Below are 26,752 nucleotides of genomic sequence, written 5' to 3'. Positions count from 1 at the left end.
TAACAAAGAGCATGTGCAACGTTGCCATGAGCTGTAAACAGAATTATAGCAAGCATCACTTTACTACATTAGCAATAAATCATTTCAGTTATGATTTGTCCATGTAAAAACTACAGAATACTGTAGCTTCAAAGGATCTTCATACTGCCAGTAGATGGAGCTACTAACTCATGTAAAAACAGGATATGGAGTATTTTTTATTTGATAAAATTATATATATATATATATATATATATATATATATATATATATATATATATATATATATATATATATATATATATATATATATATATATATATATATATAAGGATTCAGTAAATACACCGCATGAGAAAAAGGTTCATTGAAGTTAAGAATTGTCAAACACAAAAAATATTTTTAATGTGCTTACCCTTTCTTTTACCAAGCTATCAAGTGCAATTAGCCTTAAATGCATATTCATTAATCTCACTTTGCTGACTGACACAGAACTTCAGCACAAACAGACCCTCTCAAACCCATTTCAGTTCTCTTTCGTGACATTGAGCATTCAAAATCACTTCAGAACAGCCAATCTGTATTCACATACTGTCAACAGTCTCAAGTAATTTAAACACTTAGGAGGAGGTTGGCTGTTCCTACCAGCTATCTGTGAGATTTGATTATTTTACTTCTGCTTTAATCAACTTAGAATTTTATGTAAATTAATTGAGAATCAACACACATTTTTGAAGTGCAGGCATAATAAGCAGCTATTTTATTATGCTTCATTTACATATTAGCTGATTCTTTAAGGTCCTTAACTATATAAAATTAAACATGAAATACACTGTCAAAAAAAAGTTTACATCCCTAAAACAAATCTTTTAATCTTAAAATATACATAAAATATCTAACAAGATAAAAGTTAATTAGTTGTAGTGTTTAAATGAACAATTTAATAGTAATCAATAACAACAACAACACAAAGGTGTTACATATTTATATAAAACTTTTCCATTTCTCAAGGATGCCCTACAATTAAAAGCCATTGATAATATTATCTGAGGTTGTTTTACCAAACTACGACAACTAGTATGTCTCTCACTACTATAAGAGAATGTGAATGGAGCCATCTCTGCAAACCAGATCTTCCTTTGTCGTTCTGTAAATCCTAAGCTACAATCATCATTTATAATGGCTTATGAGCTTCAATACTATAGTATGATCATATATATAGCTTCAATATGTGAGCTTCAATAGTCATGTCAAAGCAGTAACTAAATTTGTATACTACCAACTCAAAAATATTGCAAGCAATAGATGCTTTGTCCCCAGTGAGGATTTAGAGAAACGTGTTCATGCTTTTATGACCAGGAGGGTGGATGACTATAATAGACTCCTCACGGGCCTTCCCAAAAAGACAGTTGAAGCTCATCCAGAACGCTGCTGCCAAGACTCTGACCAGAACTAGAAAATCAGACCACATATCACCTGTCCTCAGGTCTTTACACTGGCTTTTATTTACACTCAGGATAGACTTTAAAGAATTATTCCTTGTCTATTTATCATTAAATGGCCTAGGACCGCAATACATTACAGATATGCTGACTGAATACAAACCTAACAGATCACTTAGATCTTTAAGATCACATAAACTAGAATTTTCAAGAGTTCATTCAAAGCAGGGTGAATCAGCCTTCAGCTACTACTCTCCCGCTGCTGGTATCAGCTTCCAGAAAGGATCAGATGTGCTCCAACATTAGGCACTTTCAAATCAAAACTTAAAACACATCCGTTTAGCTGTGCCTATGCTGAGTGAGCACTGTGCTACGTTCCACAGATCGCACTAATATGCTTTCCTCTTTTTCAGTCTTTTATAACCTATTTAAACACATTTTATTCTGTTTTTATACTATTTGTCAATATTTTATTTCCTTTTTACTTGTCTATTTTATTCCTTTTTATGTAAAGCACTTTGAATTGCCACTGTGTATGAAAAATATGTTATATAAATAAACTTGCCTTGCCTATAAGGAGCACAGCCTGTTGCTCTGGTAAACATTTTCCAGCCATTTCAGAGTGCAATTTTCTCCCAAAACTCATGACACATTGTTGGTTTACTAATAAATAATAATAATAATAATAAAAACAAAAACAAATAACACTCAAGAAAGAGGGCACCCTTGCCTCCAATACCAAGTGCATACTGATTTAAGAGTAACTGCTATGTTAACCACTGATTGAATGGAAACAAATGCTATTTTCTTATCTTGAATCCCTACCAAAAGCTAGTACAAAAATAGCTTAACCTACCTGACTTATCATTGCTACATTTTTCAATAACATAAGGGAGGTTACATTTAAGAAGTATGAGAGCCTTTAGTTTTTTTTTTTGTGCCATCACTGGAAGCAATAACTATAAAAATTGATTAAAAAACGAGCAATATCACTTCTTTTTAAATACAATTTTAGTGCTTTTAATGCTACTTCTACAGAATGCTTCTGCTAAAACGTTCTCTAGAAAAATCTGATGTTAACAGATATGACTGAAATATTAACTATTTTCAAGTAGACTGTATCCTTGGACTATATTAAATGACAAATGATGAATAGTGAATGAGTTCAAAACAGCGTCTTTGAATGCACATCTAATTTCTGATATAAAAGAAAAAAGATTTGGCAAGACAAAGCTCTCCATTCACAAACCTCTGGTTATTCCCCATCTTGTTTATAGGACATGTGACAGCGTTTTCATTGAAACTATGTAGTGTTAAAACCTGTTGTTGCTTAAATTAGGAAGCATGCCAGGAGCTCTAACGATCTGCAGCCATCTCATAAAACATGTCGCATGATCTCTCAACATTAACACTTTAGTAATGGAGAACTTCAGACTCAAGTTTTTAACCCTAATAAGTCTTTTGATTCAAGTAGAAAGCAGCTGCTCTACCTGAATCAGTTTCTGGAGAGCCTGAAGCCATACGGCTTGCTTTGCTGTTGTGACTGATTCCCATTGTTCGTTGTTTCTGTGTTAATGAAAGTGTGTGAGATATTTCTGCCTAATATCCCTGCTAGTTTTACCTTAATTAACACTGTAATTGCAATTACTTCCTTGGGACGGCAATTCCCACAGCAAATGTTGTACATCACAGCCATAGTTTTGATTTTAATTAAGTGTCAAGATGTTCTCAAATGGACAAACAAGTTGAGATGCCAAATAAATCCCACAAGATTCTTAGACAATTTCAAAATGGTTAAAGTCACCTGAGTCCTCGACGACACCATCCTCAGTTTTTCCAGCACTGGCAGCGGTAGTGGTTGAAGTCTTGCCTATATTCCCAGGTCCATTTTGCAGAGTGCCGGTCGTGGTGCTGCGTACTGGTTGCTCCTTGTGGTGGAACTCATTTTCAGGCACCATATGCACTTTTCTGCCTTTCAATTGGCCTGAGTAACTGCAAGTCACACACATGGTTAAAATCAAGGCATACAGTTACATGAAGTGTATTGCTTAAAATCCACAAAAGGCAGTGTTCCATATCTTATGCCAAGTTCACACTGCGTGATTTTCAGAGTTGTCGAATCACCGTTGTTTTTACATTGCATGACTATCTGGAGAAGCATTCAGTTGTTACTGTATACACACTGCTCCAGAAACAATCACTATCAATTCTGTACGACTCAAAGACGCACAAAAAGTTATATGAAAATAACTTAAAATCACACATGAGATCAGAGTTGAGGTCAAAAATTTTGCGATGTGCTGCAGCTGCAAATTTTTCGGTTTTACTTCTGTTTATTTAATTTTAAGAATTATTACTTCTGATTTTGTGGTCTATAAACTACACTTTATACTTCTGCATTGAATGGCAAATGGTCCCTTTGCAATAGTCCTTCCTGAACTTCTCTCGGCTCTGTATTATGCTCAATCACTAGCTGTATGCAATCACTGATGTTTTTTTTCAGTCAGGACTTATTTTAGTGCATGATTTTGAATAATCAAAAGGTCAAGATATTTAGCATGTCAAATATTTCCTGGGCATCTGTAACAAGTCAGTGATTCTTTCAGATCGTGTCTTTGACTATTCACACTGCGTGACTATCTGTTGCATGAACAAGCACCTATTTGCCTCCAATTAATAAAAATTATTTGCCTCCTGTTGGTTAATGAAAAAGCAGAGCTAAAGCATGCAGTGTGGACTACGCATAAATTGCTGTATTTTAAAAAGTTTTTGGATTTTCACACAAGGATTTTTCTCTTTTTGATTGGGTCTATAAAGAAAAACAAAGAATATGGCCAATAAGTTCAATAAGATAAGGTGCAATGATAAATCCTAGTGGGGTAGGAACAAAACACATACAGGAACAGAGGATTGTTAAAAAAATAAAATAAGTAAACAACAAATAAGGTAAACATTTTAGTTTAGGTACCCATTTTTACTATTAACTTCTGGCTTATAAGATAATAGCTTTTTAGTACTTAATGCAATCCCTAATCCTACAAATTCCTAAAACTCAAATAATACTTTACTATTACTGAGCAACAAATTAGTACTTTAACTGAGTTACATGCCTTAATGGTTTGTTAATAGCAGGAATTGTACCTTAAAATAAAGTGACCAAAACAAGATCTTCATTTAGAAGGTACATCTAATCATCTTAGGTCTACAACGTCAACTTTAAGCCACAAGAACTGTTCAAACCAAGTGATAAATAAAAAAATAAAAAAATAAAATAAAAACTGATGTGACTCCTAAGGAATATTAACTCTGTAAACTTGCATTCTGGATTCGGACAGAAATAACAACAGCTTTAAAATCACCAACAACCCCTGTAAATGGTGAAAACCCCCTATGTCACCGCTGAGAAATGATTAGCATCTGAATATTATTTCAGTCTAACTGTGGTCCTATGTGGTCCTAATGGAATGACTGCATTTTGCCCACAAAACTTTCAGCACATTAAAATGAAAATGTTTGGGAAAACGAAAATAAGCCAATATCAACTTTAGCAAATTTGGGGATAATCTAACAAAAAGGACTGAACATTCAAAATAGCTGAGAAACTTTGAAACACCAATTTAATTGTATAAAACTATTATTAGAGCTGAAAATTATGATTATAATTTTTGCGAATCAATGGCATTGTTATTTTCGGTGTTGCAGGCTGAAATATTTGGGAACCCCTGAACTAGATGACTTCAAATTTTTAGAAAAAAGCCACCCTTAAAACTTCCAAAAAAATAAATACAATTAAAACATGAAAAACTACCACCATCTCTAGATCAGGGATGGGCAAAGCCAGTCCTGGATGGCCGAGCTCCTGCAAGGTTTAGCTCCAATCCTAATCAAACACACCTGCCTATGATTTACCAGCGATCTTGAATACATTGATCAGCTTGTTCAGGTGTGTTTGATTAGTGTTGGACATCATTCTGCAGGACACAACCCTCCAGGCCTAACTTCACACATCCCTGATCTAACATCCTAAATCCCAGTGAACACTCTAAACCAGTTTGGTGAAAACACTTCTAAGTGCTGAGGCCAGATGGCGCTCGGCTCAGTTACCCCATGGCTAATGCATAGAGATCAGGCCTCTTCTCCTTCTCTTCCTGGCAGATCTTGTGAACGCGACACTCCAAAGCCTGGCCTAGGTTCAGCACCTTGGGGTACCAGGGTAGGATCTTGGTAAGCACGATCAGAATGTTGCGAATGTGGGTGTACTCACCCGTTTCTAGACAGTGAACAGATGCCTGAGGGAAAAATCAGAAGTTTAAGGATGAACAAATCAATTCAAATTATTTTATAGGCAGGCTGTAAAACATCATTACAAGAGCACAAGGCATGCTCCGTGATTACTTTATAATCTAAATAAATCTATGTTTGTCATACTGATACATGCAAGACATCATTCAAAACTGTAAAGGGTTTAAATTTATTTCTGTATGATATACTCTGCCAAAAACAGAACAATGTGCCTTTGTAAATGAATCCAGTACTATATTTTTATGTTATTATTAAACTTTTTTTCACAAAGATAGGCTACACGTGCATGCTACTGTTGTTAATACTGTCATTTGATGCTAAACAATTTAATTTCAACTTTTGAGTCAAAAATAAAACATAACAAAAAATATAAATGTAAAATGTAATGTAAAACAAAGTTCTCAAACTGTAACCTGTGGCCTTCAGTTGCTCATGCATTTGTGTGTGTATATCTGATGGCCATATAGCCAACAAGTGCTCAGATCATATATATATTTTTTTTTGATGGAGAGAGAAAAAAAAATTTGGTTTCAATAACCAGATGCATTTAGACCTGTCCAGTATCGTCTGAAATGCATCCCAGAGCACCTTTTGAAGTGGTCTGAGCAATTGGATTAATATCCATCTCCAATGCATTTCAGAGGGCATTTACGCCTGCCCATATATTGACTGAATAGCTATCTGATTAGAAAAAAATATACATGAAGTGACTGGGTGTCAACAGCCTCTTTGTTCAGGAAAAAACATTTTTGATTGGAGAGATCCACCTGGCCATGATTTAAGCATATTCAAATATGCTGTCTAGAGTCTCATCTGGTTTTTGCTAAAAAATGATTTATGGGGAACTGGAATCTTATCTTACTTCCTAAACGATACAGTTTTTAAAAAATGAGATCTTGTTTGTCTTGCCAAGAGTTGTCTGTAGACACTTTGAGTACAATTTATACATAAGCATCATGAGTAGATGCTACAGTAAGAGGTCTTAGTAAATGCCTCACTTAGCTTTAATTAGGTGCATAGGAAAAAACCTAGCACACAAGCTAAAGCTAGGCTGAATAAATTTAGTTCTTTTTAATTTAGTTAAAATGTTCCTTTAACAAAAATTCCTATTATGTGAAGCTAAGAAAAGTGGGTTCTTGCACAATACAACAAGCCTCTGGTGTGAAAGTAACAAAACAATTTTGTTATATGAGTAATAAAAATCGTATAGTAAAATACTCACTTTAGTCAACTTGTAATGCCATTTGTGGACAACATGTCGAAAATTCTCATAGTCCAATTGATCTGCTTTGTTCCCTCCGTCGAAACCACTGGCTCGGAAAATAGTCAGGAACCCTGGGTAATTACCACATTCCTAGCAAAAGAACCAATAACAAATTAAAACTAGACAAACATAATACAGTATATAATATATATATATATATATATATATATATATATATATATATATAAAACATTAACGTATGTATTAGGGATGTAACGGTATTGTAAATACCGTCATACCGCAATATTAATTTTTTTCGATATTACCGAAGTCGCATGACTCGGTAAAACTATAGGTCTCCTGAGAAAATTTGCTCAGGCGAATGAAGCGAACGGGACGTAGCTGAAACTTCATTTCCCATCAGCCCCGGCGTGGCCATAATCCTTTGCGGTCTGTTGTCGCTACAGATCCAGTAATGCGGAAATGGAGTGTGCTGCTAGTAGCGGAGATGAAAAAAAGATGGAAATGATCGAACCTAAAGCGGGTGTTGTCGCCGCGCGCGTGCTGAATAGCGGTGCTGTCGCGCGCGTTCTGATCAGCTGTGTTGTGGCGCGCGTTCTGATCAGCTGTGTTGTGGCGCGCGTATTGTAAAGCGCCGAGGGGGGGTTGAGCGCGCATATTCAAGAGAGGTGTTGTCGCGCGCCTACTGAAGGGCTGGACTGGACGGAGGGTGTGTCGCGTCGCGGGGGCACTTTTGATCGTTTTGGAAGGGCATTTTCTATCCAAGACTAAAAAGGGCATGTGCACTGCACAGGTTGAGCCCTATGTGTGCACGTGCCTGCAAGTTGGGGAATACGACTAATAACAGTCATGGGGACTGCAGAAACACAGCACACTGTTCAGATTGATGCAGACATTGACTTGTACTGCAAAGAGACCTCTATCTCACTCATGATTTGTCTTCTCAAGTGGGGGAAAGACAATGCACAATGTTACCCCACTGCTGTCAACCTGGGCCAAGTCATATCTCTCTTGTTCCAGAAACCTCAGTCCCAAATGAGAGGGGTTTTTTTCTGTTGCAGGGGACATTGTAAATGCCCAGAGATACCAGCTTTTACCAGATTATAATTATATGATAATTTTCCTTTAAACCCATCTCTATCTAAGTGAGTGAGTGATTAAATGTTGAATGTGATGAGTTTTCAACAATACTAAATTGAAACTTTATTTTTTTACATGGTTTAATATTTTTTTGTTATTAAAATTGAAGTTAGTGTTTCAAAGCTTACAGATAGATGGCTAATTTGTATGTCATTGACACTTTTGGCACTTTTTTTGGAGTATTTTCAAAAGTTTTTTTTTTCCTGTAAATGATTCAATAAATACCGTACCGTGACATTCATACCGAGGTATTACCGAACCGTGAAATTCTGATACCGTTACATCCCTAGTATGTATGTATGTATGTATGTATTTTTTTTATGAATTTATATATATTTTTATTTATAACAAATTTACCAGTAAGGACCTATTTACACATACAGACCTTTCCGGAAAATTGCTGGTAATTTTCCAGAAAGGTCTGTATGTGTGAAAGGGGCTCATTTCTACACGTTTCTTAAAATCAGAATAATTTATTGTTACCAAGTTTCATTTTAAAAAGACAAAATCATTTTGTTATTTAATAAGTAATTACTGCAAATTATTTTTGATTTCGTCATTTTTTTGTTTGCAAACATCTAAAAATTCACAGTTCACAGCTACTACTAGGACAGTGTAGAGACAGCATTAACAGTTTAAACGAATCATCAATCATAAAGGCACACCATACCTTCTCATAAATGGCTCTGTCACTGTGCCATCGAGTGACAGTCTCTAACATGCAACACAAAAAACGACCATATCGGCGGGACTCATTCTCTGTGCAACTCGCTACCGTATAGATGATATCAGAGAAGACCTAGATGAATAAAGAAACAGATTTAGAGGGTTAGTAGGTTGACAATGCACACAGGGTCATGGATTTTTAATGAATATAAAATGATTATAAATACTTTGAACATTTAGATAAAAACTAAATGACAGCATCAAACTTGAATGCTAGATAATACTGTATTCTCTTTGACTGCAGTCACTGGCACAGAAACACATGGCAAGCAAGCTGTTGTTTAGCAGAATTAAGGGTGCTTTCACACCTTTGAATCGATTCAGTTGTCCCGAAACAGGGATTAAAATTGTTACATTGTTGCTCTTTGCTCTTGGTCCGGTTCGCTTTCACACTGCAAAGTTTATAAACGGACCAAAAGAACTAAAACAAGTCATGTGTGAGTAAACTTTCCTCACATAGAGTCCTGCTCAGCTGTCAGGTGTGGTAGTGATTTGGTATTGTTTGACAGGGTGCACGCGACGTGTCTGAAGAGCGAGGAAGGATAAGGTGGGAAGGGGTGAGAAGGGTGTGCAACGTATTTGAGGAACGGGAGGGAGATGCGTGATTTCCGGGACATTATCGCTCGTTTACGGGCATCCTGGAGTCTCTGTGCATTTGCGGCAGACCTCCGAAACTTCTGGGAGACTTGGGATGTCTGTTGAATGACCTCCCGCCCTACTAATAATTTTCTTCATATAGCCATATGCCTATTATAATATCCATAAAACACTGTGATATGACTGGGCACGGATCGTATCGCTTTCTCGCTACAATCGATCCACTCCAGAGTTCGTTTCAATCGAGCCAAGACCATCTCGGAGCTATTGTTTTGGCGCAGATCAGAGCGCGATTGGTGGTTTCACATATGCCAAACGAACCGCGCTAACTCTGCAAAATGAGACGGGTTCCGAAACAAAAGTCTAGGTGTGAAAGCACCCTAAGATGGCATTTTCATGAAGAGATTACACAACTGAGCATAGCTGTGATCGTCATGCACATCTTGTCAGGGAATCACAGTTGTGTGATCAATAGTAAATCTACCAAGGTCAGAGGGCACTTCAGCATGAACAATAATTACATAATTACAGAATAATCTAAAAGAAGCATTTATTTTAGATACTCCTCATTTGTAGTAATTTCACATGCAAAATTTACTACACAGCCCTAATTCATTGAGAAACAATACAGACACCTCTCATTATCTCGGTGTCCTTACTGTCCAACTAAATCAGTTTTGACTTTGTAGCTTGTCCATTTGGTTTATTTATTGCCACATCAGCAACTTATTGCCATTGGATGGCATAATCAATAGACATTAAACATTAAACAATTGACATTTTCATGTCAATATATGATAAATAACTAAAAATTCTCCCTGGGTATATATTTTAAATTTGTTGGTTTATGAAGTATGATTTTGAGAAGTAAATGCTATTCTGAAAGCATGTGCTGGAGGTTTACTACAAGCAGCTTTATAAACAAAATGCACATGAAAATCCACTCCAATTAATTGCCCAGGAAAGCCCAGACCAAACACACACACACAAACAAATATATATTTTATAGCCTGTTTGTTGAAAGTGCCTTTAATGGTCTGTCATACAACAGTAGACTCACTCTGTCATAGCAAAGTAGGGTGCAGAAGTTGGGCGTTTTCTGCTGGTGAACCAGCTCCACAAAGCGAGCGCAGTAAACAGCATCAATGGCTGAGAAGACACAACGGGGGAAGATGCAGAGCTGAAGGAACTTAGTGATGGTTTCATTCTTAGTGGATTCTGAGGAGGGAAAAAAAGGCATGAGTCCAAAAAAAAAAAAAAAAAAAAAAAAACCTGAGCACAAAAGAGATTATTCAAACACTCACTGGCGAGTAACCAATTGTCTTTCTCCAGTTTGAGACGATGCAGAACTCTCTGCACATGCTCCAACTGTTTCTTCTCCTCTTCTTGTAGCTTGTCCTGCAGAGCTGTACAGCGTTCCTTCTCCTTTTTCTTTTTATTTGGAGGCTACAATGTAGAGAACAGTTTTATGAGAAATATCTGATGGAAGAAAGACCCAAAGATTCAGCAGTGTCTCTAGCTATGTTATGGTGTTAGAAATATACAAGAAATTGAAAATATCTAAAAAAAAATTAAAAATAAAAAACAATGAGCTGAAAAATCAATCTGGAGAGTTTGATCGGCAGTTTCCACAACTGCCAATACAGAAGAGCTGATCAGATGACACAAAATGCATGAGACATTTTTTTTCATAATGCAAGCATGGCAGTTCTACAAGGTCTGTGAAATATGTCTTATGTGCTTATGCAGCAGACTGTGGCTGCATCCGAAACCACCTACTACTCAGTAGGTACTGCATTTGAATTTAAACGTACTACTCGGTCGTTAGAAAAGTACGTTCTATACAGTATGAATGTGAAAGTATGAATGGAATTCGGACGTACTACATCCGCCTTTTCATCATAGTCACGCAACCTACCTGCGTAATTTGTGTCGCTTCACTCCCATTCATGAATTCTCTCGCAGGGCATCATGGGATAGCGCAGTGTGCATGGGATGCGCACTCCAGAATTTCGCCGGAAGTAGTGAGTCATCCAGGTACTTCTCGCATACTTATTTTCGAATTCTAGGAATTCGGACATACTACTCAGCTCGCATACTGATTTTGGCGTACTATATAGTATGGAAGTATGCGGTTTCGGACGCAGCCTAAGACTTGCCCCAAATGCTCACTTGTAGCCACTAGGGCTGCACAATTCTGACTTTTTTTTCCCCTCAAATTCAAGATCAGGATTTTTTAATGATTCTTTAAATGTAAAATAAAGGTTTATACGAGTGGGCTATTATTATTGTTAATTCTCAAACATGGGTTGCAAATGGCAGTTTAAGACCCTTGATTTAAATGTGCGCGCTTTCGTTCTCACTTTCATAGCCGAGTGTGCTCATGTCATGGCTGCTGTCAATTTGAGAATAAAAACATACATGCAAATCATACTTCCCGCGCAGCTCCCAAACAATCGCTGTGTGTAACAAACCGAATGTTATTTACAATTTCATAACCATAACCCATAAACGGCTTGCAGGCTGTATTTATAGACTTTCTGCTGCTGTCTGTTCCCCTTCTCTGCCTTCTTCATTTCATAATACTTGGACTGATGGAATTACAAAGACAGCAGGCTTGCATTATAACCAGTTATTCACAGCCTATGCAGGTTCTGTTGACTAAAGTAGACATCATTGGCAGGGATGCGCATGTCCGTCCTCTCGGTAATGTAATGTGTATTTATATAGCACATTTATTGTGTATGGCCATACACCCAAAGCGCTTCATGGGATCATGGGGGGGGGTCTCTCCACACCATCACCAGTGGGAAGCATTCATCATGATGCGACAACAGCCACAGGCCAATGGCACCAGTGCGCTCACCACACACCAGCTATTCGGTGGATGGGGAAGATTGGGAGGCCATGATCGTAAAGGCTGATTGAGGGGGTTATATACGCTGCTAAGCAAGGTATATAAAACAATGTGAAAACTTGTCCGACCTCATTTACGCTTCTCTAAAACCTGAAAATATGATTGGCTGAATCATAGAAAAGCAGAATTAGAATCGTGTATAGGGTTGAATCGAGATCGCAATCTTTTTTGATGAATCATGCAGCCCTACTAGCAAGTGGAAAATAGTGTAAATGCAACAGCTTGGTCATAAATCTTTTGTACACATTAATTACTTTGTTAAATAATGTAAATATCTAGTGAAATATTAAGTACTGTCATTATGAGAGAAAAAATCTGTTATTAGAAACGAGATATAAAACTAATGTTTATTCTCCATTAAAGAAATAAGCACAAATGTCAGAGCATTTGCAAACATCCCAAGGACCACAAAATCCCTTTAGATCCCAAAGGTTTAAATCGAACTATAAGAGTCTTAAACTCAAAAGAAATCTCTCCTCATTCAATGGGTGATGTCTTTATGATTGAGTTGTTGAAGTCACTTTTTGATTAGCGTCTTAAATAGCTGTAAAGTGTATAAAGAATAGAAACCTGAAAATTGCTGTGTGGGTAGCACACCGTTTACATAATCTTTTCATGCTATTCAAGAGGACTCTTCACATGTCGTTAGTTCTATGATATATGAAAGAAATCTCACCATCTCAGTGTTATCATCAATGGATTTGATCTGCATCTTAAGCTTGTTGACTTCTCGGTCGTAGGCATTGTGTGGTACTGCCAGGTCATACATGGTGAGGGACCAGAATGTGGCGTAGAATTGTGGTCGAAGATCATCCCACACCTTTGGCAAATGAAGAGACACGACAGCCTCATGAACAGGAGCCATAACCTGCTCGCAGGCTGTGATGTACTTATGGACTTTCTGCTGCTGCCTGTTCCCCTTCTCTGCCTTTTTCAATTCATCATACTTGGACTGGTGGAAACACAAAGACAGCAGGCTTGCATTACAATTCACTCAAGCACAACAATGTCCTGATGAGTGTACAAATGCACAAAAAAACAGTTCTTAACAAAAAAGGGGTAACGTCACAGTGAGAGCAACGATATATTAGAATTGTAAGATCATTTTGTACTATAATTTTTAGTACAAACTTCTTTAATATTATGACCAAAGTGTCTGAAAATTAAGTTCATCACCGATTTAAATCATTAAAAAAATCAAAAAGACAAGTCATATTAATGATTGAGTTACTTTAAAAAAAAAAAGAATTAATAGTTTAAAACAATAGTTTAAAAGCTGGAGGTTTTCATTCATTGAGAGCTGTGTTACATATGGCATTGAACAAATTTTTCAGAAAACCATAATAGGGGCTTTTATGAATAAAACTGAAACCTAGTGGATACAGAACTGTATTATGCTATGCAGACAGGTGATTGTTAAAAACTGGAAATCCTCCAGTAGACCTCCGATCTTCAAGTGGATCTCAGTTTTAGGATAAATTGCAGCCTATGAAAAACTCTCCTATAGTTTACAAGAATTGAAATTTATTTTAATAAATGGGGAAAATTTCTAAATTGCTGCGATCCACCATGTTAGTAAACATGCAACCAGACAAAATAATAACTAAGATTAAGATATTAGCAACCCCCACCCTCCTTTTTTTCGTTTTCTTTTCCTTTTATTTTATTTCTCTCCTTTTTTTTCTTGTACGTGTTCTGGTTTGGTTTACTTTTGCAACTGATATGATGTTATTTATTTATTGTATTTATTTATGTTGTATTGTTCTGCTTTAATGCTAATGCTCTGTATTTGATATTCATCTGTATTATTTGAAAAAGAAAAAATTAATAAAATGTTCAAATCGTAAAAAAAAAAACAGGGCTTTTTTAATTCGTTTGCATAAATATGGGCTCCATAATTCTTCATTGAGAGATATTAAATTCACAGCTGCATACATTCGGCCAGCCCTCAACCCAGGGTGCTGAAATAAAACTGGAGATTAAAGATAGCTACCTTGTCTAAAATAAACCACTCCATCACTTCAGTTGAAAAGATATAACAAGGGATCTACGGAATGTTTTAAAATATTTGACAAATTAACTTATTTTGCATGTGCTTATTTCAGAGTACATCATGCTTTGAGAGCGAGATCGATCAGGCACTGAGCTGGAGAGCATCAAAGGTGAGCTCATTAATATACATAACTAGGGATGTAACAATTCACCATGAGCCAGTTCAAATATGTGAAAATAAAAAAATGGGTAAAATTGTTGACGGAATCTCTATACAGGTTTTGACGAGTAGGGGACACTGTTTACACATCAGCAAACTTGCTTTACCTGCGCATGGTTTAAGTTGTAGCAAACAATTACAAGCATGATGACACAACCATGCTGAACAGAGAATTCGAGATCACACTGTGTGTTAATGTTTCGATGGTAAAAGAGGTTGTTTTTTGTAGTTTAAAATGCTGCCTAACGATGCGTTTCCACTAGCACATTGGGATTGCAGCATTACAAGTGTTTTCAGTTCATTCATATGGAAGTTGAGCGTAAAGGTCCAAGCAGTGCATTAAGATTGAGCGGCATGGAGAAAGCTTTGAGAGCAGCCAACATAAGAATATTTGACATGCCCAAGAGCAGCAGCATTGAAGTGTTGCCTGCAGCACTGAGCACAAATTTAATGTTATAGTGGGTTAACAGCATTAGACCCCAGATTCTGGGCTGTGTCAGAGAAACACCAGCATAAAAAGTTTTTCACAGACTGAAAGAAAAAGCTGTGCTATTACCCTGTCCTTTTCTAATAAGGTTATACGTAAATGTAAAACCAGAATGCAAGATCAAAAGAATTTTATTTCTGTAGCAGGTATTCAAGAAAATATTACCCAATACAAACTTTTGTATTCCTTACATATTAAAGGTCAAGACAATATTTGCTTTTTTTATTTGATTTGTTATTAATTTGTCTGTAAATGTAAATACTAAAATACTGTTACTTAAACTTCAGAGTACAATAATTTATTCCCACATTTTTAGGTCTATTTTGAATTAGAGGGTGAATGACATGGACAATTCTTGAACTGTCCATACAGTAAAAATAAATAAATAAAAATAAATAAATAAATAAAAAAAACAATTTCACAAAAAAAGCATTTATATTTGGACTATCCTACAATTGTTTTACCTTATAGCACTAACATCTGACTGCCCCTCCATCTTTCACTAATTAATTAAAACTGACAGCAAATTTACATTTTACAAATAAGGAATTCATTAAATGCATCATTAATTAAAACTAACAGCAAAATTACATTTTACAAACAAGGAATTCATTAAATGCATCATCAAGGTACGCATGAAGTAAATGGAGACATAACAACTTTCAGGGGAGCTCAGATAAAGCCTCAAAATTATTTAAATTAAGCTCCAATTGCATCGATGAATTGGCTCTTCAGTGTTTGAACTCTCAGTAATGATTAAATCACACTGAACTGAGCTAAACTGAACTGAACTTAAACACTAAAACCTGAACCACACTGTTCCAGTTACTATGACCATTTATGTGAAGCTGCTTTGACACAATCTACATTGTAAAAGCGCTATACAAATAAAGCTGAATTGAATTGAATTGTGTGTGTGTGTGAGAATGGAAGAGTGTATGAGTGTTTCCCCAGCACTAGGGGTGCACTCTCAGTGGTGGGTTGTGGCTGGTAAACATATGCCAGATAACATCACAGTCCTCTGTGGCCACCCCTAATAATGCAGACTAAGCAAAATGAAAGCGAGTGAGAAGTTACAATACACAAGTCACTAAAAATAATAATAATAAATGATAGTAGTAACTACTACACCAAAGCGTAAATATATGTAAAAAAAAACAAAGCAAAAAAAGCAGCAAAGCACTAGGTCTTGAAACAGTTCAACTAACTCACCAGGATCTGATGGGCATACATCGGGCGAGACAGGAAAAACGCAGCATCATGTGGTGTGTGTAACTGGTTGCAGAGGACGTCAACTGAGGGTACCCTTTTAATGTAGTCTTCTGTACTGAGGTTAGATGCCAAAAAGCCACCAAACTGCACAAGAGTGTCATGACACTTTGGGGAGAAAAATAAAAGGAGAAGCATTTATTATTAAACATCTTTTCCCATCCATCCATACGCATGTATGCACACATACATGTACATACACACACACACACACACACATATATATTTATACATACACACACACACTGTATATTTTTATCATAAAAAATGGTTTCACATATTATTTAACTATACCTGATCATAAAGCTTTCCCACAAGTTTTAGATGCTTTTCTCCCCCCTCAGAGAACACCACTCCATTCCTCTGCTGGGCCATCAGTAGACACAGAGGTAATGCCAGCTCATGATCCAAAAGAGCATCCTTCAGACGCTGAGAAGATTTCTTAGTGTTTCTAATCTGTCCAAAGTAACCACCCTAGATGAATAAGAAATAGATGATGTCATGGTCAGGCCTACAGTACATCTGAGAAAACATAGAGAAAGGCTGTGAAGAAAACTACATTAATTGAATTATAAAAAAAGTACTATAGATTAGAAGGTAACAGACTGTCTTGGAAAAATGCACAAAAGCACGCACATCACTTTAAATGGGTGCTCAGCTAAACAGCAAAAAGTGGAAAAATATATATTCAAAAAGGCAGCAAGAACGAAGCTTCAAAAATGCCACTTTAATAAATTAAAAAGTCTGATAAAAGTTATGTACATGCATTTTTGAATTTATATTTTTGCACAACAGACTGTCTTGAGAAATAAATACAGGTAATTTTTTCGTTACATTCATATTTGACCTAATATTGAAATGTTTTGTGTACAGCTGTTATGGAAAAAAACAGCCATTACATAAGCACAATCTAATGTCAGAAAATATTTTCGAATTCAATTTAAAGTACTTTTTTTTTTTTTCAGACCACTACAAATGTTAGTTTATGAACTTGCAGCTCTGCACAAGACATTTCGCCAGAGAAAAAAATGGCTGAGCCCAGCTAAGCCTAGTTTCTGTGAAGGATTTGTTTTAACTTGCCCTATACGTTCACGTTCATTCGCCCAAAATCGCAGAGAAATAGGGGCTTCTGCTGGAAGTATCAGTGAAAGACTGTTTAGAAATCTCACACACACACGCAGTGAAATTGTGCACAGTTTCTGCATTTTTAAGTAGTTGGCGCCTGGAGTGTTGTAAAAAACCGCACTCACCTCCCCCGCGACAGAGTGCATATGAGGTAAATGACGTCAGTACATATTAACCGGTTATGATTATTACTGAACCGATACCGAATTGTGCATAACTGCATCCCGGTGCACCGAAGAAACAATTAATTTGACACCCCTAGAAGTAAAATACCCAGCTAAGGCTTAAATCTGAAAGTGTGCTGTGTTTAAAACTATTGATTCATCTATGATAGAGTCAACTCATCGTGTTTGAAATGAATCTTCTTAATAACGAGTCTTTAGCCATGCCAGCGTGATGTGGATACAGAACTTTAGCCCCTCCCATTTGTTGCGTGTGCAAACCTGGGAAAATTGAAACCCACCCGGCCACGCCCACAAACACAGTAGTGAAGAGGAAGAACACTGTAGCAGATGACGGTTGAATAATGAAAGTGTGACGGAAGTGTTATTTTTCCTACCCAAAGATGAAACTGTGAAGAGTCAGATGTTGAGGTTTATTTTTGCAAATACTGGAGACTTCCGGGAAAAATGGGATCTTTAAATTAACTAATAACAATTAAAAAAACTTTTAATTTACAGCGATTTACCCATCAAGGATGGCCCCTGTCCCCACTGTTGTTCGTGCTGGCACATGAGCAATCCAGAAATATCAGGTATTACAATTGAGAGGAAAGATCAATGCATTTCTTTATTAGCCAATGACATTATATTATCCATGGCAAATTTTTTAAATACTATTCCTATTAGAATTAAATTAATTGAAAACTTTGGACATGTTTTTGAATACAAAAGTAATGTCTCAAAGTCAGTATTATTATTTCTAAATGAAGAAGAAAGACGCAAGCCCATAATGAAAACTACTGATCACTACTGATGGAAAACTATTGATGACTATTTACTGATGGGTTTTACTTATTTAGGTGTTAAAAATGTTGGTTTTCTTCAAGCTAGAAGGATTATTGCATTATGCTGGAAACACATGAATGCTCCAACCCTAAAGCAGTGGAAAAAAAAAGAGATATTGGACTGGATAGACTAACTTATGTTAGAGGCAAGCAGAAGAAGCATTTGACCATCTTTGGGAACCATTTATGAATGTTATGTAAATTGTGAGTTTGTAAACATGCATTTTTTTTTTTCGCTGCATCATTATTGGATGCCTAGTTGATATTGCATTGAGGGTGCCTTCCTGTAGGATGCGTAGAACTTCCAATTACAGCGTTTATCCATTGTCAACAAATAAATCTTGATTTGAAAATGGCTGTCAAAACCATTTTAAGTGGCTTACAGAGTGTTTTTTTGATCCACAACTTTAATTCTGAAAGGTGTGTGTTAAAGCTGTTATACTTCTGTTCAAGCGTGAGAGCAAAACATTCTCCTAATTCAATGTCTGCCATCAGATAAGATGCTCAAATACAGCGTCACTGTTCCCAACCTGTCAGCTGTTATACTGTGGTCAGCAGCATGCACACACACACAATAGATCACTGCATTATAGAGCAAACCATATTACCGGCATGAAACTTAACAGATATATAACAAACCCATGTATTTTCCAAAAAAAAAAAAAAAAAATACATTAGTGATACTCTGCTGGTTGATTTGCATGTTGATTCTAATCGGGAGGCGTTTGTTTAATTTAGTTTGTATTGTGTAGTATTTACCATGTGTTTTTCTGTCGTTTCTGTAAAAAAGCTGTCCGAATGTGACCATTAATACGCATCAAGTTGCCAACCGGAAATTTTTAGCATTCTCCTTACACATACACGCAAAGCATAATGGGTATTTTGTTTATATGTGTTTATGTATTATATTTTGTCTATTGTAATATTTTAAAGACATGGTAGAAAACAATGGGATTTAATGCTGTGTTTGTTGTCCAGTGTGAGAACCACTTTATATTGTGTCTTAGTTAGAAAGCGAAGATCACAAATTCTGAACAAACAAGATTTTAGATTTTATTTTCTTTTAAAACATCTTTGCCATGATGACAACATTTCAAATGAGAAATAAGAATTGTTGTTAAAATTTGATGCCCATTTTCCACCTCTCTGAATCCTTGCTGAAGATGCAAATAGCAACATCACTGTCCACAGTGATGATGAAGCACTTTCACTTCACAGGTGAAGTAATGAGTCACGCAGGCACAGCGACCCAGTTTTAAAGGAGGTGGCACTGGAAAAGTGAATGAATCTCGGATACATCAAGCTGACTAATTGATTCACCAGCAAGCATTATTAATCAGATATTGTTATCACATTTTATTTATCGGAGTGATAAAAATTACTTCATATGACTTTACCCATGTATGCCCCCATAATTTAGCTGTCCGATGTATATTGTGCGTCCCTAATTATAAGGAGTACTATTACTATTATTATTATTATTATTATTATTATTATTACTACTAGTAATAGTACTATATAGGGATGCTCATTTCGGTTAATTTTGCTAACCGACAACCACAGCTCATTAATCCCTTATTAACGGTTAACTGGTCAGATTACTATTAATTTTACATTAAACAAATTGACGTGTCTATTTATTTTATTAAATACCGCATTTTAAAATACTGATTTTTATATGCTAGCATATTAATAATAGAACATAACAGAGCATTTTCATGCACCTGCAGTGTTTAGCACAGAGGAGCAGAATAATCTAAATAAAATTAATAAAATAAATAGGACTGCCCTAAATTATTTTCACTTCAATAATTAATTTATATTACAAAACGAAAATACTGACTGATTCTTTTTAATAACCGGCATAGGCTGTATTTTTCCCAATCATATGTTTTTTTTCTTCCGTCAAATAAAAATAGCTGATTTCCTCAAATCGCTAGCTCCACGGAACATGTGCATTTATTTAATGCCCCGCTGTTATTATTATAAATTACAAAACCTTTTTACATTTTTAATAGAAATCATTATTTTAAAGATTATGTCTTGATCAGTGGTTTCCTCTATCTCTCTCTCCCTCGCGGTTCAGTGCGCGCTGCGTGATGAAAAGACAACAACACGCGCATATGTTGACTTTTTGTAAACAGTTTTGTTGTTTAAATATGATATTGCATTAATGTGCATACATGCTTTATAAGCTGTATAATAAAAGGTAAAGCCTATTTGTTGCGTTTATGACACAGATCCAGATCAACATCAGCGCTGGTTTGGTATCAACTTGCTGTATCAGACAGTAACATTCTTCTTCCATTTTGCTTCTTTGGCAAATGTGTCTGTAGGCACGGGTTATACGTTATCGTCCCACAAGTTAAATATGTCTTGCAGTTGAACAAGGGGCCGAAAACAAGGCGCATCTCACTGCCTTTATGTTGACAAGGAAAAAAGAAGAGAAGCATGGTCCTCTTATGAAACGACTAAATCAGCTGGGTATCGATTGTGCAAAAGTGTTGCTGTCTGTGTTGTTACAATTGTAATATTTAATAATATTGTGATATTCAGGATTTGTACATTCATACAGCTCTGGATAACTTAAAACAGCGATTAGACCTTCAGAGCGGCATTAATGCGTCCTGAAGTAAAGCGAAACGGCTATAAACTCCAGCATGATAGAGTGATTATATGCAGAGCCATATACCTTTATCTCTAAATAAAGTATAACTATAGAAACTGTGTTCATCTTAACTGAAAGCTTCGTTGAGTTTGCTATCCTCACGCATCGCACACCTGTCAGTCAGTCAGTCAGCACGTAACGCCAAAGTGTTAAACAGCACTATACGGTTACAGAAAAGTTTGCGCTGTTATAATTCACTTACCTTTTAATACGTTTTGGTGCGATTATAATCCGCTATTAAAAACAACAACAATGACTGAATGTTTTGAAAGGGTAATGTAGCCGTGGATGGATGCATTTTGGTCCCCGCCATGGAAGAATGAATGTAGTGGAAACCAAGCTCTTCAAAACTTCTCTGTAGTTGTCTTGACAACACAAACTGCTGCTCTGGGATGAGTCGCGTGCAAAAGATGCCCCTCTTAACGCAAAGGCGCATTCAATCGGCCCCTTATGCAGTCAAACTAAAAATATATAAAATAATGATTTTAATCGTTTAACTGATAGCATTAATCGGTTACAAACGCACCCTTTTGCTTAACGGTTAATCGATTATTTTGAGCATCCCTAGTACTATAGCAATGATATTACTAATACTAGTAATACATTAACTTTTAATTTGTCATTCTTACCACTCAACACGATTGAATTCTACACAACGTAAGAGGTTCACTGTAAATATCAGCCAACTTTCATAATTGAAATGGGAGTGCAAACTCAGTGAACTCGATAGCGTGATGACAGCTCCATTCATTTTTGGACCACCTTTTGCCTAACAAGTTTAATGTTTGATTTTTAATGCTGCTAAATGGACCACCTGCCAATTACCCAATGCAACGTTGCATAATGCCAGATCTTCAAAATGTTATATATAGTTTTCTGAGTGTAGCTTAGATGTACAGTGCCAAGCATAGCTGATGATTGCTTAGCAATGACAAGACGCTATAAGAGTGAAGCTAACGTTTGCATTAAAATTGTTAGAGGAAGTGTGGAGCTGCAATTCTTGTCTAATGTGCAATAAGCTTTAAGAGTATCAACTGCATTTAAATAATGTAAACGTAAATCTTAATATTTCTGTTTACTTTTAAATGCAAATTATAATAAAAATACATTCATTTTCAGCATAACACAGGGGATAAATGTAATCAAGATGGGCCAGATTTGGCCCACATGCCGCCTGTTGAGTACTGCCTGATTTACTGCAACATTCACACATTAGCAGGTCTGGCTTGAGTGTGCAAAGGCACACTGTTTGCTAAACTAGGAATCCATCTCAAAAACATGGCATACCTCTGCTTTGAGTTGTTCTCCACCTGTCATGGCCTCCAACTGCTCCACAGTCATTTCATCTGTTATCTCAATTCCTGCCATCTTCTGCACCACCTCCTTCAGGATCAGCAGGTCAAAACTGGTAAAACAGAACATGCATGAATAAATGAGAATGCTGATTAAAAAAACAATGCTGGTTTTGTTGTACATAAGTGTATTATAAATATAGATATTTAGAATCTAGTAATGTCAAAACTTACCAATTGGTCAAACTCGGTAAGTATTATGATATATCATAATATAATTTATTAAGAATTATTGCTATTACTAATAACCTGTCGGGCAACTGAAAAAAAATAAATAAATCACATTTTCTGTGTTTAATCTTTTTAAACACATATTATACATGAGAGCTGACTTTTGAACTGCTATTCCTGCACAATGGAAAACAAGACTGGTTCTCTCTCATCCTCTGTTTGCATGTGGTAGTAAAACACAAAAGTCCTAGTTCGTCTGCGGAGAATCACACATTTTTAAACTCTGTTTAGTCAATGCATCTGCGAGAGCATATCCACAAAGTAGTTTACGCAGCATCAGATTTGTAGAGTATCCACTGTATCTGCACTGTTAAAGGGTCACAAACCCTAAAACATATTTCTTGAGATGACGTGTACTATGACACATGCTATGTGTTTGTGAGTGACATGCTAAAAACACTATTAGGACACCTACATTTCACTATTGAGTAAAAAAAAAAAAAAATTTCATTGTTTAGAGCAAATTAACTCTTCTTTAAGAAATTTTGAAGCAACGTCACGACCATAAGGCAATTGCAGAAAAAGTGGTGAATGGCTGCCAGTACACAGTGTCATCATTGGGTTTTCAGTGTTTGTGCATTAATTCATGAAAAAGGGCTGGTTCAATCCAATCAACACACACTATTATTTAACTTTATTATTCATTATGCATGAAAAAGTTTAGCTGACTCCGGTCTTGTTACAGTGTCATTATTCAGAGACACAGGTTATTCGTGCTCTGTTTCTTAGTGTGCCAACAACTTATGAAAATGATGTCTCCTGTGGGAGCCGTTGGCATGTCGCGGCCTAATAACACACGGGGAAAATTTGTTTGCTGTGTTTTTTTTAATCTGGAGATGGTAAAATCCGGATTTGGCAGATGAGATAAAATTTTAAAAATGTGGTTCCAGTTCAAGCTTTACTTTCTCTACAAATTTGATAATATAAATTTGCTATAATATTACTACAATAATGTGATAAACAATATAACATTTTAGCAACTAAAAATGTAATAATAACATGTAAAACTGGACCAAAGTGTAACAAGTAATACTGTACATCTAAATGTAAATGTAATCCTTTTTTTTGCATAATGTAATAGGTTATTGTATGAGAAATGTATTACATTAAAAAAAAAAACCTGTGGAAACTTATGTAATGACAGATCATATGTTAATACCAGCACATAATTAAAAAAAATAAGTTTACAATGTAATAATTCATTTTCCATATAATAAATAAAGCACTAGTGGATTGTCATTGCGCCAGCTAGACAGGTCGGGAAAAAAGCTGTGACAGCGCGCTTCTAAGGAGTTTTTTCCCCAGATCGGATTGTATTTCAATCTGTGAGTTTTTTTGCCTGTTGTATATCCTCACATGCTATCGACAGCACTTAAGCTTCTCAGTGCTATCCGTGGCTAGTGGTTTACAGAGCTGTCTTTTATATTAGTTGTTCACCGCTGATACAGGTTCACCTGCTTGCACTGTAGCCTTTTGCCTATGTCCAAAAGACAGCTTTGTCTCGATGAATTGGATCATAAGTCCACAGTGCAACTTGGGGATGCAGATTTGAAGCAAGTTACTCGATCACAGAAGCGCGGTACACCCGCGGCCGCGGGTGGCCCCCTTCCAAAGAAACCGACTACACGTAAAGATCAGTCTGAGGAAACTTCACTTTCTAAAACTGTGGCTGTTCTCTCTTTTGAGATGTTGGAGATTAAGCGCCACCATCAGTCACTTCAGCCTGTGCCTTCCTCATTAGCAGACGATTCTCAGCACGATGAGGAGAACGTAAACAAGGGAATGGAGAAAGAACCTTTTTATTCTTTGTCTTCATCCTATCATTCAGAGTTTGATGTACTTTCCACCAGTGCTTCTGACTCCTTCCCGGAGCATGCAAAAGCACAGTTTCCCCCCAGGAAGTTCAGATCGGTTTGTCAAAAACCAAGAGCTCTAGTAATGATTCAGTTCACTCCGGCTAAACCCCATCCTCAGGGGATGACACTTTAGCTGTGCTACAGATGGCAGTTGCTCACTTGGGGTTGGACAGCTCACCCAGCTAAGTCAAACGTCTTTTTCAAGTAGGCACTGGCTGGGTCTTTTTCTATGCCACCGTGTAAGGACTTTGTGGCAGAATTTTCGAATGCCCTGACGAGCACTAGAGTACCTAAACGACGGTCTAAGACTGCCTGCACTGTTGTGTCAATGGCTGATGCTGATAGTATTGTTGCTGGCCGTGCTCAGGAAATAGAAGAGCTTGTTGCTGCCCTGGTTGTTTTACCTGATGAGGCCATATGATGTAATGCCCGTTGCCCCAGGACCCAATGCAATTGCACAGACTCGTTAAAGAAAGCCTATGAGTTTACTGTATATGTAACCCAGGCAGAGAACACATTGTCAATTGCTTCTCGCCACCACCAGGACTCTGCAATCGGCGTACGTTGACCCCTCAGTCTCTCCAAACCACTCTTTTGAGAGCCGCTTTTCATGTCACACGTGAACTGGGTACGCTAACTGCCACACTTCTGTCAGCACGGCGCCAGGTGTGGCTGGCCCAAGCCAAGTTGCCATAAGAGTGTAAGAGGACTTTAAGAGACCTTCCAATCGTCCCTGGACATACCTTTGGGCTAATGTCTCTGAGCTTCTAGATAAAAGGGCGAAGTTTATCAGAAACTACTCGCCAACTTACCCAAACTCGCTGGAATATCAATGGCGCATACTCATGTTCGCCATGGTCTCGTGGTACCAGAGCAGCGTACACATCAGTGTTCCACCCCAGAGTCTCTTGGTTCACATAGGCTATGTGTTGCTGAAGACACACAAGCTTTTCGACCACATCAGCAACAAATACCTGGGGGCCCATGTAAGCGTCCCCACGCTGTCTCTAAAAGTCATACACACAAGGCATGAAAAGGTGGAGCCGGTGGTCGGACATTTTTCAAGCCCACAATTACTGTATTGGAGGCAGACTACAGTGGATCCTTGGGTTTGGACTACATTGAGCAGGGGATATACCCTGCAGTTTCGGCACCAGCCACCTAAGTTCTCAAAAATTGTTCCCATAGTAATAGAAGATGCAGTTTGTTCAGCAGCTCTCTCTCAGGAAATCTGTTGTCTGTTAGAGAAGGTAGCAATAGAAAAAGTTCACCACCTAGCTAAAAGGGAGTCCAGTTTTTGATCTGAGATGTCTCAACATGTTCCTCAAGATGCTTCCTTTCTGAATGTTGCATGCAGCCGATGTTCTCCGTTCTGTCATGAAGGGAGACTGGTTTACAAGCATCAATTTAAAGGATGCTTATTTTCACATTCCGATTGTTTATCATCAACGAAAATTTCTTCGCTTCTGCTTCAAAGACAAGGCCTACCAGTTCAAAGTTCTTCCGTTTGCCCTGTCTCTGGCCCCTCGCGTGTTCATGAGGTGCATGATTGCGGCTCTATACCCCCAATGGTTCTAGGGGTACAAATACTACCCTACTTGGACAACTGGTTGTTGTGTGCCCCTTCAAATCAACAAGCTGTCAGACACCAGTTTGCTTTATGACCATGTGCAAAGGCTGGGTCTCTCTGTAAACAGGGTAAAGAATTGCCTGGTTCCAGTGCAACAAATCACTTACATCGGAATGTTTCTGGACTGCCGTGCGATGTCAGCCACCCTGTCACAAACCAGAGTGGACAACATTCTTCAGCTCATTACTCACTTCCAGCTGGGTGTGGGTCTTCAATACAGTGTTGCTTCAACTCTTGGGTATGCTGACTGCTGCTACATCAGTGATACCACTAGGCTTGCTCCACCTCAGGCCTCTTCAGTGGTGGAACAACAGTCTGGGCTTAAATCCTGCCAGACATCGACATTGTGTGATTGTTGTCTCACATCATTGTGTTCAAGCGTTGAGACCATGGAATCGCCAGGACTTTCTAAAGTCAGTTGTGCCTCTAGAGGATGTTCCCTCTCGCCGGGAAGTAGTCACAACAGATGCTTCTCTCAGCGACAGTGGGGCAACATGGAATCACAGAGATGTGATTCCGATGGTCTCCAGTATGGTCCAAGGATCACATCAATCTCCTAGAGCTGCGTGCAGTTTTCCTGCCCCTACA

At 37.2% G+C, this 26,752-nt stretch overlaps 1 protein-coding gene across 5 annotated transcripts in view; it reads right to left on the bottom strand.

Moving 5' to 3' along the window:
• thoc2 (THO complex 2) overlaps window positions 1-26,752 on the bottom strand; it is a 94,906-nt gene that overhangs the window by 17,877 nt on the left and 50,277 nt on the right. For 3 of the 5 annotated variants that reach the window (XR_015506640.1, NM_001326547.1, XM_087280268.1), the window contains 10 exons: window positions 22,383-22,500; window positions 16,591-16,770; window positions 16,240-16,404; window positions 13,005-13,280; window positions 10,716-10,857; window positions 10,472-10,629; window positions 8,759-8,887; window positions 6,946-7,077; window positions 5,526-5,710; window positions 3,226-3,413 (listed from right to left, as the gene is read on the bottom strand). Coding sequence is in view for 2 of the 5 variants with exons in the window: in NM_001326547.1 (NP_001313476.1) it covers window positions 3,226-3,413; window positions 5,526-5,710; window positions 6,946-7,077; window positions 8,759-8,887; window positions 10,472-10,629; window positions 10,716-10,857; window positions 13,005-13,280; window positions 16,240-16,404; window positions 16,591-16,770; window positions 22,383-22,500 (1,673 nt within the window). In the remaining 3 variants the exon portion in view is untranslated. Of the gene's footprint in view, window positions 1-3,225; window positions 3,414-5,525; window positions 5,711-6,945; window positions 7,078-8,758; window positions 8,888-10,471; window positions 10,630-10,715; window positions 11,294-11,401; window positions 11,609-12,265; window positions 13,340-16,156; window positions 16,405-16,590; window positions 16,771-22,382; window positions 22,501-26,752 lie in introns of those variants that run through there. The other 2 variants (XR_015506642.1, XR_015506641.1) reach the window with 2 other exon arrangements.

The sequence above is a fragment of the Danio rerio genome, chromosome 14 (assembly GCF_052040795.2).
Source record: "Danio rerio strain M-AB ecotype USA chromosome 14, GRCz13ab, whole genome shotgun sequence".
NCBI lineage: Eukaryota > Metazoa > Chordata > Actinopteri > Cypriniformes > Danionidae > Danio > Danio rerio.
The sequence above is the reverse complement of the archived record's forward strand: the minus strand, read 5'-3'. Positions and strand labels throughout refer to the sequence as shown.